The sequence below is a fragment of the Leucoraja erinacea genome, chromosome 11 (genome assembly GCF_028641065.1).
Source record: "Leucoraja erinacea ecotype New England chromosome 11, Leri_hhj_1, whole genome shotgun sequence".
In the NCBI taxonomy this organism is placed as follows: domain Eukaryota; kingdom Metazoa; phylum Chordata; class Chondrichthyes; order Rajiformes; family Rajidae; genus Leucoraja; species Leucoraja erinaceus.
In genome coordinates, this window is record NC_073387.1 from 3,549,398 (window position 1) to 3,565,476 (window position 16,079).

At 43.0% G+C, this 16,079-nt stretch overlaps 1 protein-coding gene across 1 annotated transcript in view; it reads right to left on the reverse strand.

The window, feature by feature from the left end:
- Positions 1–16,079, reverse strand: part of LOC129701420 (serine/threonine-protein kinase 32A-like) — a 289,291-nt gene that overhangs the window by 83,452 nt on the left and 189,760 nt on the right. The window contains exon 5 of the mRNA XM_055642577.1: positions 15,117–15,154. Coding sequence (XP_055498552.1) covers positions 15,117–15,154 — 38 coding nt within the window. The remainder of the gene's footprint in view (positions 1–15,116; positions 15,155–16,079) is intronic.

Sequence of the window (16,079 nt, forward strand, 5' to 3'; positions counted from 1 at the left end):
ATGTTTCTATGACTTGTTCATTCCCTCCACTGATGCTGCCTGACTAGCTGAGTTCCTCTAGCACTTGGAGTTTTGCTCCTGAATGCAATGACTCTGAACTTTATCCAATGCAATTATCCTGCTCCTAAAATAAGACCAAAACTCTCCAGCTACAAGGCAACTATGCTTTTGTGCTTAATCACTTGTGCACCGAAGGACACCTTCCTATTTATTTCCTTCCTGCTTACTTACTCTCACGGCATGCTGAGTTGTTGTGATTCAAGTGTGAAGATATTCCCATTCCTCTGTACAGCAGCATTTTGCTGTCTCTCCACTAAAACAATCTGATGCATAAGTATTCGTCCTCCAACAGAGGATAACCTTATATCCCCATATCAGACTCTGTCAAATATTGAGCCTCTCATTCCCCATTATCTCACTTCTCACGTTTTCTCACTTCTTTTGAATCATGAACAAAGTCATTTGGAAAGTCCTTTCAAAGTCCTCCCACATTCAAGGCACAAAAGTACTGAGCAATGATCATCTCCAACAAGAGAGAGTTACTACTTACACCTAATATTCAATGGGTTTAGCATTACCAAGTAGTACCATCATAGTACCATACCACCAAGGAATAGAGTCCTTGGGCGAGTTTGGTTGGAACCAAGCGCAGTTGTTAACTCTGGAGGTTAGTGCCTAATGTTGAATATTGACTGAAACCTCTGCAGAAATAATGATTGAGGTGGGAGGAGTTGAAAATGGAATGTGTGATGATGAATGAGGAGTGGAAAAATGCAACAAACGAGATGACATTTTTAACTTCAGAGCAAGAGCAGGAGACAGCCATCATGTAGGATTGAGAAAGCACAGGATTGAGTTACTAGATTTGTTTCCAGTGGTATGAATATTAATTTCTCTAATTTCAAGTAACCCTTAAATTCCTAGCTGATCTCAGCTTAAGCAGATAAAAAAATACTTTAGTTTCAATATTCTCATCAGAATAAAATTCAGCAACTGGAAAGTTATAATATCACAGGCGGATTCTAATGACTGCTTACATAAGATTGACTTTGCTGTTTCTTTTACATATTCAAAACTTCTAATGCAGACTGCAGACTGTGAAATTTACAGGTGTTTGTTTTAATTGTGTAAATCAGATTTACTCAGCAACCTCATTACATACCAGTCATTGTATCGCCGAGCGGCGTGGTGTAGAGTTGCTGCCTTACAGCACTTGCAGAACCGGAGACCTGGGTTCCATCCTGACTATGGGTGCTCATCTGTACGGAGTTTGTACATTCTCCCCGTGACTGCGTGGGTTTTCTCCGAGCTCTTCGGTTTCCTCCCACACTCCAAAGACGTACAGGTTTGTAGATTAATTGGCTTGGTATAAATGTAAATTGACCCTAGTGTGTGTAGGATAGTGTTAATGTACGGGGGTCGCTGGTCGCTGGGCCGATGGGCCTGTTTCCGTGCTGTATCTCTAAACTACCTCTCTCTCTGCTCAGTTTATGCTGGGAAGTAGGATTTTCTGTGATGCCAACCTGACAGTTTTCAGCTTGATGGAGTGAGGAGAACAAATGACCTGTGGTATGCACACTGTGGACTGCTGACATGCCAATTATAGTCTGTTCACAAGTTTTATTCTGTCATGTTCACGGGCATACATAGATGAGATGTGAGCTGTTCTTGCACCCGAGGGTTCGCCCTTAGATCAACTACTGCAGAAGAGTTTGACGTGGCAAAACATCAGAGCCTCGTGTAGTCCAATGGCCTTAAGATGTTCTAACCTAATGCAACTAATGTTCATAAATCTATGTGCGCTGTAACCATTCTTACTCTGACTACAATTTAAAAAGCACTTATTTAACTTAAAGCTCTTTGTGATGTCCTGAGAGTGTCATAGCCCTGTCCCACGGTATGAGTTCATTCAATGAGCTCCCCCGAGTTTAAAGAAAATCAAACTCATGGTTAGCACGGAGAATGAACGTCGGAGCTCGGGGACGTCTCTTAGCACTAACGGCAGGTACTCGGGAAGACTCGCTAACGACAGGTAAGCACGGGAAGACTCGTGAAACCTGTACGGACCAACTGGCGGGAGTTTTTACGGACATTTTCAACCTCTCACTTCTGAGGTTTGAGGTCCCCACCTGCTTTAAAAGGGCATCAATTATACCGGTGCCCAAGAAGAGTAAGGTGACGTGCCTCAATGATTATCGACCAGTGGCACTAACGCCGGTGGTGATGAAGTGCTTTGAGAGGTTGATCATGGAGCAAATCAACTCCTACCTTGACAAAAACCTGGACCCACTGCAGTTCGCGTACCGCCACAACAGATCAACGGTGGATGCGATCTCGCTGGTCCTCCACTCCGCACTGGACCACTTGGACAACAAAAACTCATATGTCAGGCTGTTATTCATTGATTACAGCTTGGCATTTAACACAATCATCCCCTCCAAACTGGTTACGAAACTCGCAGAACTGTGTCTCTGCACATCCCTCTGCAACTGGATCCTCGACTTCCTCATCCACAGACCACAGTCTGTTCGTATTGGTGGAAATGTGTCAGCCTCGATAACAATCAGCACGGGAGCACCTCAAGGCTGCGTGCTCAGCCCCCTGCTGTACTCACTCTATACCCATGACAGCGTAGCCAACTTGTTCTATTTGATCTTATTTGATCAGGATGGCATTTATCGAAACAGGACGGACTACGTGAAGGTTGCAATCTCCCACCCCCTTCTGCAGGGTGAGAACGGTTCACAGTCATATTTCCAATTAGTGGGCTGTTGGTGTTGCGAACAATTCTCAGGAATGGAAGGAATTCTCTAGGGTTGACCTTTACCTCTCTAGCCTTCCTGCAAATCACCATACCCCATCGCCTCAATGTCTTCTCCTGATATTCTCAAAATCATCAATCCTCAATCCTCCTCAAAAGACTGAATCTCCTGATCTCACTACAATCATAGATGCTCCCAATGTCAGCAAGCCACAGTGTGTCCCACAATTAATCTAACCTGTCACCCCAAACTCTTAAAAAATATCCTAATTATGCATCCACAGCTCTTACTCGTTCACTCATTCTGCACCTTGGCCATTCCTGCACTCTCTCACCCATCTCAACGTCATGACCACACTGCACCCACTCCCAGCTCTCTACCAATGCTTGGTTGCTCGCCCTTCTGGAATGAAGTAACATCTGGCGCCGAGTAACAACTCCACTGTATTTGGTGAAACGTACACCTTTACATTCCTCTTTCACAGCTTCTTACTCCTGTTAGGATTCCCTGACCCAGAAAACATCAGGAGTATTAACAGTTTAGTTTATTGTCACGTGTACCAAGGTACAGTGAAAAGCTTTTGTTACGTGCAATCTCATTAGCAGAAAGACAATACATGATTACAATCGAGCCAGTTACAGTGTATAGATACATGATAAGGGAATAACATTTAGGGCAAGGTAAAGCTAACAAAGTTCGATCAAGGATAGTACGAGGGTCACCAACGAGGTAGATAGTAGTTCAGCACTATTCTGTATTCCGCTCCTTAGTTTACCTTTAGTTTAGTTTAGAGATACAGTGCGGAAACAGGCCCTTTGGCCCACGGAGTCCGTGCTGGCCAGCGGTCCCCGCACACTAACACTATCCTATACACACTAGGGACAATTTACATTTACTCCAAGCCAATTAACCTACAAACCTGTACATCTTTGGAGTGTGGGAGTTTGTCCTATTGGAGTTAGTGGCTGTCAGGGAAACAGTCCTATAGGTGAAATGTACCACGTGAACAAAAGAATACATCTCTTCTTGCTGCTTGTTTGGTTGTGGAGGTGGACGGTGGAGGTAAGGCTGCATGGAGCGTGAGTCCACTCACTTCAGGGACAGCCAACTGACGGATGGTCAAAAAGATAATTTGTGGAGATCAGTGTACATGTCATATAAAATTATTCAGTGCCCAAAACCCCTCTCCTGCAAAGACAAGTAGTTAATTCAACTGCCTCAAGATGTTATATCAATGCAGAGGCCAAGTTCCCAGTGGTGGTCAAAAATATCACCAATTAAGTGCTTGAGGTCAGTGTAACATATTTGTCTTTCAACATCTGATGACTCATCAGCCTTTCAGACATTCATGCATTTAGGCAGCTGTGAACAAATATAGGCCCAACATTGCTGCCGGACGTATATATGTGGAACGAGCTGCCAGAGGAAGTGGCTGAAGCAGGTACAATAACAACATTTGAAAGACATTTGGATCAGTAGATTGTTGTAGGAAGGTACTGCAGATGCTGGTTTAAACCGAATATAGACACAAAAATGCTGGAGTCTGAAGAAGGGTCTGACGAAGGACCTCGACCTGAAATGTCACCCATTCCTTCTATCCAGAGATGTTGCCTGTCCTGCTGAATTACTCCAGCATTTTGTGCCTATCTTTGGATAGATAGATTGATATGAAAGGTGTAAGTAACTTCAGTATAATATATATAATGTTTTTTTTTGTGTTGTCGATGCCTGTGATGATACTGCAAGCAGGATTTTAATTGAAAACATATCACACTGTACTTGTGTAAATGACAATAAAGTTGACTTGATTTGATTTAACATTAGAACCTGTTATAATGGAAGACTAAATCTTGGTTAAAGCGATGGTTTTAGGAACATCCTAAATTAGAAAACCAAGTGGGTTCGAGAGAGAATTTCAACATTAGAGCCTCAGCATTTAATGATGAGCATTAATTTGATTTGATTTGATTCCTTTATTGTCGTTGCCTGCAGTCATACACAATAATAATAAATAACAAAACATACAATAAACACAAATTAACATCCACCACAGTGAGTTCACCAAGCACCTCCTCACTGCGATGGAGGCAAAAGTCTTAGTCTCTGTCTCTTCCCTCCTTGTTCTCCCTCTGCGCTGAGGCGATCCAGGCCGAAGATGCCGCCCTCCAGTCCAGCGGACCTCCGTGGTGATGTCGCCGCTGCCGAAAGCCGGAACGCCGTCTCCGCTCCGAGTCGGCCCGCCACAGCCTCAGCTCCGAGCCCCGCTGCCTCAGCTCCAAGTCCCGCTGCATCAGCTCCGAGTCCCGCTGCCTCAGCTCCCAGTCCCGCTGCCTCAGCTCCCAGTCCCGCTGCCTCAGCTCTGAGTGCCGCTGCCTCAGCTCCAAGTCCCGCTGCCTCAGCTCCAAGTCCCGCTGCCTCAGCTCCAAGTCCCGCTGCCTCAGCTCCCAGTCCCGCTGCCTCAGCTCCCAGTCCCGCTGTCTCAGCTCCCAGTCCCGCTGCCTCAGCTCCGAGTCCCGCCGCCTCAGCGAGTCGGGCCACCGTTGCCTCAGCTCCGAGTCCCGCTGCCTCAGCTCCAAGTCCCGCTGCATCAGCTCCGAGTCCCGCTGCCTCAGCTCCGAGTTCCGCTGCCTCAGCTCCGAATCCCGCTGTCTCAGCGAGTCGTGCCACCGCTGCCTCAGCTCCGAGCTCAGCGAGTCGTGCCACCGCTGCCTCAGCTCCGAGTCCCGCTGCCTCAGCTCCGAGTCCCGCTGTCTCAGCGAGTCGTGCCACCGCTGCCTCAGCTCCGAGTGCCTCAGCGAGTCGGGCCACCGCAGCCCCAGCTCCGGGCCGCTGCCGAAAGCTGGAACGCCGCATCAGCGAGTCGGGCCACTGCTGCCTCAACCCCGAAGTCGGCCAGCCTCGCGTTGTAAGTCCTGGCTGGCTCTGCCTCCGGAGCCTCGAGGTCGGTCGCAGGTTGGAGACCGCCAGCTCCGCCATTAGGCCTCAGCGCAGACGGAGGCAGAGAAGGGGGATACGACAAGAAAGTCGCATTCCCCCGAAGGAAGAGACAAAAAAACATGTTTCACCCCCCCCCCCCCCATAACACAACCTAATAAACTAAAATTTAGCTAAAACAGCACTGCCACTAAATTATTAGCAGTTAGTTCACATCTTAAGTTTCTTATATAATCCATAAATTACTTCCTCTCAACCATTCCGTCACAACATTCCTCTCTCCTCCCTGTGCTCTGTGTACTTCTTGGGCGATATCTTAGCGAGCATGAGGATTTATATCTACATGATAGGGGTGGTATGAGTGGGATACATGTGCACCGCAAATCACAGTTTAGTCATGGGGTCATACAGTGTGGAAACAGGCCCAACTTGCCCACACCGACCAACATGCCCCACATGCCCCACCTGCCCCACCTGCCTGTGTTTGGTCCATATCCCTTGAAATCTACCCTATCCATGTCCCTGTCTAAATGTTTTTTAAACATTACAATAGTACCTGCCTCAACTACCTCCTAGACAGCTCGTTCCATTCACCCACCACCCTCTGTGTAAAACTGTTACACAGAGTAACTTTCCCCCTTAGTATGTTACGCACAGGGTTTTTCCGTATTCCAAAATGTTACCCCACGCGGTGAGAATGGAGAGGTTGAGAAGGAGTTTCTTCCCAGAGGCCATTCGGACTGTAAACGCCTATCTCACCAGGGACTAACTCTACTGAACGTTTTTCCTTCCATTATTTATTATGTAAAATAATATGTGTGTTATGATTGTGTTTATAGTTTGTTTGGTTGTTTGGTTGTTTGTCTTTTGCACAAAAGTCCGCGAGCATTGCCACTTTCATTTCACTGCACATCTCGTATGTGTATGTGACAAATAAACTTGACTTGACTATTAAATCTTCCTCCCTTCACCTTAAACCTATGTCTTCTAGTTCTCGATTCCCCTACTCTGGGCAATAGACACTGTGCTTTTACTCGATCTATGACTCGCATTGTTGACAGAATTTGAAGTCTTCCCTTTGAAGACTTCAAATTGACAGAATTTGAAGTATTTCTGGAAAATGAAGCCTCACCGCGAAACTCCTCAGTCAGATCTCACCATGGGCAGATTAATGGCACGTTAAATTAACAAGATCAGATATACTCAGCAAGTCTTGAACAGGCCAAAACACAGCTCTGGAACATTATTATAGATGGAGCCAATTTGAAGTTAATCTCGTTCATCCATTCAACAGAGAGTCAGAGGTTGACATGCCAAATTGTTGCAATAAATGTTCTGCAGCTAGGCTTATACACATATTTATTTATGGTAGCTTCATGGTTTTGTCATTATTTATACATTGATTAAGGGTATGATCCTGCATTAAAGTAGAGATCTTGGTCAACATTCCGCAAGGAATAAAGTGCCATACCAGGTCCGCACATATCTTTTTTTCTAGAAACTCTCAGAAACTCGAGACTGTACAATAGAGAGCATATTGGCTGGTGGCATCACAAACACAACTCAACTCAAACACAAAGGAATGAAGAAGTTTGAAAAAATTGGTGAACACTGCCCAGTCTATCACGGGTTCTGACCTCACCACCATCGAAGGGATCTACAGGAGTTGCTGACACAAAAAGGCAGCTAACATCATCAGAGACCCACACCACCCTGGCCACATTGTCATTCCACTATTGCCATCGGGAAGAAGGTACAGGTGCCTAAAAACTGTAAAGACCAAGTTCAGGAACAACTTCTTCCCAGCAACCATCAGGCAATTAAGCACTACAACCTCCAAATAAGCTCCGAACTATATAGACTTGGGGGCATGTTTTTTGTCTTTACACTATTATGTTTTGTGTGTGTGTGTGTGTGTGTGTGTGTGTGTGTGTGTGTGTGTGTGTGTGTGTGTGTGTGTGTTGTGTGTGTGTGTGTGTGTGTGTGTGTGTGTGTGTGTGTGTGTGTGTGTGTGTGTGTGTGTGTGTGTGTGTGTGTGTGTGTGTGTGTGTGTGTGTTTGCAAAATACTGAACATTTTTGCTGTTTATTATGGTGTTAACGGAATACTATGTTTACAAATGATGATGATACGATGATACAAATATTTTTTGTTCTGGGGAGAATTTAAAACAGCTATTGGATAAAATAATAAAAGAAATGGGTAAATTGAAAATAGGGTTTGATAGGAATAAAATTTCATTAAATTTGAGTAAAACTAAAATAATATTATTTGGTAATTGCAGAATAAATAAACTAGTAAGTATAAAGATAAATGGGGTGGAAGTTGAACGAGTGCATGAAAATAAATTTCTTGGGGTTATAATTGACGATAAAATAAGCTGGAAATCACATATTAAACATGTAAAATTAAAATTGTCAAAAAGTATCTGTATTATACAAAGCCAAGCAGGCTCTGGATTACAAATCACTCCGCATTCTTTATTGTTCATTAATCTTACCCTTCTTAAATTATTGTGCAGAAGTCTGGGGCAATAACTATAAAAATTCGATACACTCATTAACCATGATGCAAAAAAGAGCAATTCGTATTATACATAATGCCAAGTATCTGGGTCATACGAATCCATTATTTTTAGAGTCAAAATTATTAAAATTAGAAGATTTGGTTACATTCAAAACAGCTCAGATAATGTCAAGGGCCAAAAAAAAAATTTACCTGGAAACATTCAAAAATTATTTAACGAACATGTGGGGGGTTACAATTTAAGAGGAATATTTAATTTTAAGAAACAAAGAGTCCGTACGACTAGAAAAACCTTTTGTATTTCGGTTTGTGGAGTAGGAGTGTGGAACAAATTGAACAAGGAATTAAAGCAATGTACAAACATGAATCATTTTAAAATGATATATAAAAAAAATAATTTTCAAGGGGTACCGGGATGGAGGGGATGGTTGACAAGTGGGGGTTAATGTTTATCTATTGCTTTACAATTGTTTACTTATATTTGGTTACTTCATATATAAAGTTTGTATGTGTATAATAGTTGTATGTATATATATGTCTGTAGGTATTATGGGAAATTGCCCGGGGTAGTATTATTATTATTAATTAATTGATTTTTAAATATGGTAGAAGTGTTGGGGAAAAGGAGTGAGATTTAATAAGTTATTCTTCTTCTCACTCCTTTTCGAGCTTGTACAGACACAGAGTTAGACATTGGAAATTTGCTTTTTGTTCTTTTCATTGCTTGTAAATATTGATTGTAATGTCCAATTGTTTGATAATTTCGATTTTGTTACTATTAATATCTTTACTCGGAATAAATAAAATAAATAAATAAATAAATAAATAGTCTCAAGAAGGGTCTCGACCCGAAAAGTCGCCCATTCCTTCTCTCCAGCGATGCTGCCTCACTCGCTGAGTTACTCCAGCATTTTGTGTCTACATACTATGTTTAGATATTTGGTGTACGGCTGTAAGTAAGAATTTTATCGTTCTGTCTTGGAACATATGGCATATGACAATAAAACTCTTGACTCTCTTGACCTGAGAATGTAGCTGACATGAGACATTATTAGGATTGATATAACATTATGCATATTTGCTATTGGAATTGGCAACAGTAGCTCTACTGCTTCAATTATTGAAGGATATATTGTCTAAGGTACAGTGAATCATACAGTGAGTAAAACATCTTGTGTCCATTACACATGATCCATACAATAAGGTGAAACTTCAGGTTATGGTCTTGTAATCAGACATTTAAGGGTTGACAGCCAGGAGGAACCTGTGACTTACATCACACTTTGACAAAACAATGACCAAGAACAGTAAAACAGACTCTTGTACTCACAATCGTTTTTCTAGAAACATAGAAACGTAGAAAATAAGTGCAGGAGGAGGCCATTCGGCCCTTCGAGCCAGCACTGCCATTCATTGTGATCATGGCTGATCGTCCCCTATCAATAACCTGTGCCTGCCTTCTCCCCATATCCCTTGACTCCACTAGCCCCTAGAGTTCTATCTAACTCTCTCTTAAATCCATCCAGTGATTTGGCCTCCACTGCCCTCTGTGGCAGGGAATTCCATAAATTCACAACTCTCTTGGTGAAAACGTTTTTTCTCACTGAGGTCTTAAATGACCTCCCCTTTATTCTAAGGTTTAATTAAGTATTTTGTGACATGATTAATCAGACCTGATCATATTATGCCCCAAATCAGCTATTCCACCAATGGCCGCAATGTAAAACACCAATAAGTTATTTTTCCATATCAGATTGACTACAGAATGGGATAAAAGATCTTGAAGTAGAATGCTGCTGGGTACATTGGCCAGACTAGCTCACGGGTGCTCAGATTCTGATGTTAATCTACTATGTACACCCCAACCCAAGTGAACAATGCTTTCCAGTGACAGTTTCAAAAATTGTATTGTCAACGTAGAAAGACCTGGAGGTGAGTGTCGGAGATGCGTGGATTTGCGCATATGCTCAGTCTATTTTATTTTTAACATAATGGATTGTCTCATGATTCATGCTATATTAAGATCAAAGATCCCGAGAGCTACAAATGATATCGGAGCAGTGAAGGCAATTTCTCACAGTTTTGCACACTCGCCAGTTTTTGGGTCAGTATTTAGACGAGCTGACACACCAATAAACTATCTGTCAGCGGTGCTGATCAAAGACAATGGAAGCAACATTGCAAGTGTGAGTGTGACCCAAGAAATGCACTCACTAAATGCAAGGAGATTTTTGTGGAAGGAGAAACGACCATTGCACAGTTAATATTGACAGTCATGCTAAGTAGTTGGGCATTAAACCAATGGGAAATACAGCATCACAGAATATTAATGATCTGGACAAGGGAATTGAATGCAACATCTCCAAGTTTGCAGATGACACTAAGCTGGGGGGGGCAGTGTTAGCTGTGAGGAGGATGTTAGGAGGCTGCAAGGTGAGTTGGATAGGCTGGGTGAGTGGGCAAATGTATGGCAGATGCAGTAATGCCACTCTTTGCCTTCTGCCATCCAGCCAACCTGCTATCCATTCTTTGATATATATCTCTATTATCCGGTGTCTGGCAGAACTGCTGGAGAGACTCAGTGGGTCAGGCAGCATCTGTGGAGAGAAATGGATAATTTCTAATCATCCGCTTAGAAGCTGTTGGGACAGAAGACGTGAGCGGCGGACTGGCTTGCGATGCGAATAGGGCTGTTGAGCCAAAACCAAAAAGGCCTAAGGCAGGCAAGGCCATTGTAGTGGGAGACTCCATCATGAGAGGTACGGACAGGGGTTTCTGCGGCAACAGACGGGATGCGAGGATGGTGTGCTGCCTTCCCGGTGCCAGGATCCAGGATGTCACGGACAGAGTGCAGAAAATCCTCAAGGGCGAAGGTGAACATCCGGAAGTGGTAGTGCATGTCGACACAAACGATGTCGGAAAAAAGGGGATGAATATTCTGCAGCGTGACTTTAGAGAGCTCGGAAAAATGTTGAAAAGCAGGACCTCCAGGGTTGTTATCTCCGGTTTGCTTCCAGTTCCCCGTCCTAGCGAGAGCAGGAACAGGGAGAAACGGGACCTTAACGTGTGGCTGAGCAACTGGTGCACGGGGCAAGGATTTAGATTCTTAGATCACTGGGATCTTTTTTCGGGTAAGGGGGAACTGTACAAAAGGGACGGATTGCATCTTAACAGGTGTGGGACCAGCATTCTGGCAGGCAGGTTTGCCACTGCTACACGGGTGGCTTTAAACTGAATAAGGGGGGTGGGGTGTTGAATGGGATAGTGGAGGATGGAGTTAAAGGGAAAGGGTTTCTTAAATGTGTGAGCGTAGAGACCGAGGGGTGTAAAATGAGGGTAGAAGAAATAGGTAGCAAGGTGAAAAGTAAAAGTGGCAGGCAGACAAAACCAGGGCAAAAATCAAAAAGGGCCACTTTTCAACATAATTGTATAAGGGGTAAGAGTGTTGTAAAAACAAGCCTGAAGGCTTTGTGTCTCAATGCAAGGAGCATTCGTAATAAGGTGGATGAGTTGAATGTGCAGATAACTATTAATGACTATGATATAGTTGGGATCACGGAGACATGGCTCCAGGGTGACCAAGGCTGGGAGCTGAACATCCAGGGATATTCAATATTCAGGAGGGATAGACAGAAAGGAAAAGGAGGTGGGGTAGCGTTACTGATTAGAGAGGGGATTAATGCAATGGAAAGGAAGGACATTAGTTTGGAGGATGTGGAATCGGTATGGGTAGAGCTGCGAAACACTAAGGGGCAGAAAACGCTGGTGGGTGTTGTGTACAGGCCACCTAACAGTAGTAGTGAAGTTGGAGATGATATCAAACAGGAAATTAGAAATGCGTGCGACAAAGGCAAAACAGTTATAATGGGTGACTTCAATCTACATATAGATTGGGTGAATCAAATTGGCAGGGGTGCTGAGGAAGAGGATTTCTTGGAATGTATGCGGGATAGTTATCTAAATCAACATGTAGAGGAACCAACGAGAGAGCAGGCTATTTTAGACTGGGTATTGAGTAATGAGGAAGGGTTAGTTAGCAATCTTGTTGTACGTGCCCCCTTGGGCAAGAGTGACCATAATATGGTTGAGTTCTTCATTAGGATGGATAGTGACATTGTTAATTCAGAAACAATGGTTCTGAACTTAAAGAAAGGTAACTTTGAGGGTATGAGATGTGAATTGGCCAAGATTGACTGGCAATTAATTCTAAAAGGGTTGACGGTGGATATGCAATGGAAGACATTTAAAGGCTGCATGGATGAACTACAAAAATTGTTCATACCAGTTTGGCAAAAGAACAAATCAGGGAAGGTAGTACATCCATGGATAATAAGGGAAATCAGGGATAGTATCAAAGCGAAGGATGATGCGTACAAATTAGCCAGAAAAAGCAGCATACCGGAGGACTGGGAGAAATTCAAAGACCAGCAGAGGAGGACAAAGGGCTTAATTAGGAAAGGGAAAATAGATTATGAAAGAAAACTGGCAGGGAACATAAAAACTGACTGCAAAAGTTTTTATAGATATGTGAAAAGAAAGAGATTAGTTAAAACAAATGTAGGTCCCTTGCAGTCAGAAACAGGTGAGTTGATCATGGGGAACAAGGATATGGCGGACCAATTGAATAACTACTTTGGTTCCGTCTTCAATAAGGAAGACATAAATAATTTGCCGGAAATAGCAGGGGATCGCGGGTCAAAGGAGTTGGAGGAATTGAGTGAAATCCAGGTTAGCCGGGAAGTGGTGTTGGGTAAATTGAATGGATTAAAGGCCGATAAATCCCCAGGGCCAGATAGGCTGCATCCCAGAGTACTTAAGGAAGTAGCTCCAGAAATAGTGGATGCATTAGTAATAATCTTTCAAAACTCATTAGATTCTGGAGTAGTTCCTGAAGATTGGCGGGTAGCAAACGTAACCCCACTTTTTAAGAAGGGAGGGAGAGAGAAAATGGGGAATTACAGACCAGTTAGTCTAACATCGGTAGTGGGGAAACTGCTAGAGTCAGTTATTAAAGATGGGATAGCAGCACATTTGGAAAGTGGTGAAATCATTGGACAAAGTCAGCATGGATTTACAAAAGGTAAATCATGTCTGACGAATCTTATAGAATTTTTCGAGGATGTAACTAGTAGCGTGGATAGGGGAGAACCAGTGGATGTGGTGTATCTGGACTTCCAGAAGGCTTTCGACAAGGTCCCACATAAGAGATTAGTATACAAACTTAAAGCACAAGGCATTGGGGGTTCAGTATTGATGTGGATAGAGAACTGGCTGGCAAACAGGAAGCAAAGAGTAGGAGTAAACGGGTCCTTTTCACAATGGCAGGCAGTGACTAGTGGGGTACCGCAAGGCTCAGTGCTGGGACCCCAGCTATTTACAATATATATTAATGATCTGGATGAGGGAATTGAAGGCAATATCTCCAAATTTGCGGATGACACTAAGCTGGGGGGCAGTGTTAGCTGTGAGGAGGATGCTAGGAGACTGCAAGGTGACTTGGATAGGCTGGGTGAGTGGGCAAATGTTTGGCAGATGCAGAATAATGTGGATAAATGTGAGGTTATCCATTTTGGTGGCAAAAACGGGAAAGCAGACTATTATCTAAATGGTGGCCGATTGGGAAAGGGGGAGATGCAGCGAGACCTGGGTGTCATGGTACAGCAGTCATTGAAGGTAGGCATGCAGGTGCAGCAGGCAGTAAAGAAAGCCAATGGTAAGTTAGCTTTCATTGCAAAAGGATTTGAGTATAGGAGCAGGGAGGTTCTACTGCAGTTGTACAGGGTCTTGGTGAGACCACACCTGGAGTATTGCGTACAGTTTTGGTCTCCAAATCTGAGGAAGGACATTATTGCCATAGAGGGAGTGCAGAGACGGTTCACCAGACTGATTCCTGGGATGTCAGGACTGTCTTATGAAGAAAGACTGGATAGACTTGGTTTATACTCTCTAGAATTTAGGAGATTGAGAGGGGATCTTATAGAAACTTACAAAATTCTTAAGGGTTTGGACAGGCTAGATGCAGGAAGATTGTTCCCGATGTTAGGGAAGTCCAGGACAAGGGGTCACAGCTTAAGGATAAGGGGGAAATCCTTTAAAACCGAGATGAGAAGAACATTTTTCACACAGAGAGTGGTGAATCTCTGGAACTCTCTGCCACAGAGGGTAGTTGAGGCCAGTTCATTGGCTATATTTAAGAGGGAGTTAGATGTGGCCCTTGTGGCTAAGGGGATCAGGGGGTATGGAGAGAAGGCAGGTACGGGATACTGAGTTGGATGATCAGCCATGATCATATTGAATGGCGGTGCAGGCTCGAAGGGCCGAATGGCCTACTCCTACACCTAATTTCTATGTTTCTATGTTTCTATGTCTATAATTGCTATTCCCAGCATCCCTCCATGGATGCTGTCTGACCCGTTCAGATCCTCCAGCAGTTTATTTTTCACTTGGGATTCCAGCAGCTGTATCTCTTATGTCTCTGATTTGTAAGAATGGTCAAAGATGCCTATACTATGAGGATTTTCCTGTTTACCGCATTATTTTCTAAATTTCCTCTTAATGAGCTAATCCACAAATCATTGCAGGTCTGAATCCAGATTGACTAACTGCTGTACCATGGTGCTGCCCTCTTTCTGATTCTATCTTCATGGCATCTATGCATATGTGATTTCCACCAGGTTAGCCCTCTAAAGCTGACATTCTCCTATTCCAGGCACCAAGGTCTATTGTAACTTCATAATTGTCCATCTCAGATCGGCTAACTAAATACGGTGATCTTAACATCATCTAAAAACACCTTACATTCTATTGCATTTTATATAGTAAGCAGTGAGCATATCGTGAATTAAGTATCAACAAGTTTAATTTACTTTCACCTCAAGTACTCTTTGTAACTTACCATAATCATCAAGAAGAATGTTGTCAGGCTTAATGTCCCTGCAAGGGAAAAAAACAAAGATGAATAAATTTGATCAACAGCTTCCTTGTTATTTAGTGAACCCTTCACTAAAGCTTCTTCTCAAAATAGTTCCCAATTATATCATTTTGATTTTCCAAAACATAGATATTTTCATAAGTAAATAACAAGTGGCTATGGAGCTAGAGATGACACTAAAGAGAAGTGGGCACTAATAAATATTGGATTTAGAAGGAACTATATAGATAATAACCTAGGTCATCAGGACCAACAGCTCCATGTACTCCATTGAAATATCCTCCAACTTCAATCAATTATCTTAATCTTCATGTTTTCATAAATTGCACATCAAAGTTCAGATCTATCCAATTAAACAAAGCGGTACATATTGTATTTTCAACGTTTCCATAAAATGTCACTTCTTCTTCAAAGACTAAAGCTGGGTAATATCACAGATTGGAAAGGGAGAGGTTTCACAAGGTTTAAGACAAAGTTTTGTATAATCCTTTCTTTCGCCTATAATCTAATTAAGGTTCTTCTTCTCTCTCCACTGGCTCCCTGTGTGGTTCCGTATACATTTCAAGACCCTCCTCTATGTCTACAAAGCCCTCAATGGGCTTGCCCCCTCCACAGCTATTTACAATATATATTAATGATTTAGATGAAGGGATTACAAGTAACATTAGCAAATTTACAGATGACACAAAGATGGGTGGCAGTGTGAACTGTGAGGAAGATGCTATGAGAATGCAGGGTGACTTGGACTGGTTGGCTGAGTGCAGTGGGCAGATGCATGGCAGATGCAGTTTAATGTGGATAAATGTGAGATTATCCACTTTGGTTGCAAAATTAGGAAGGCAGATTATTATCTAAATGGTGTCAAGTTTGGAAAAGGGGAAGTACAAACGGGTCTGGGGGTTCTTGTTCATGTTTGGTCTCCAAATA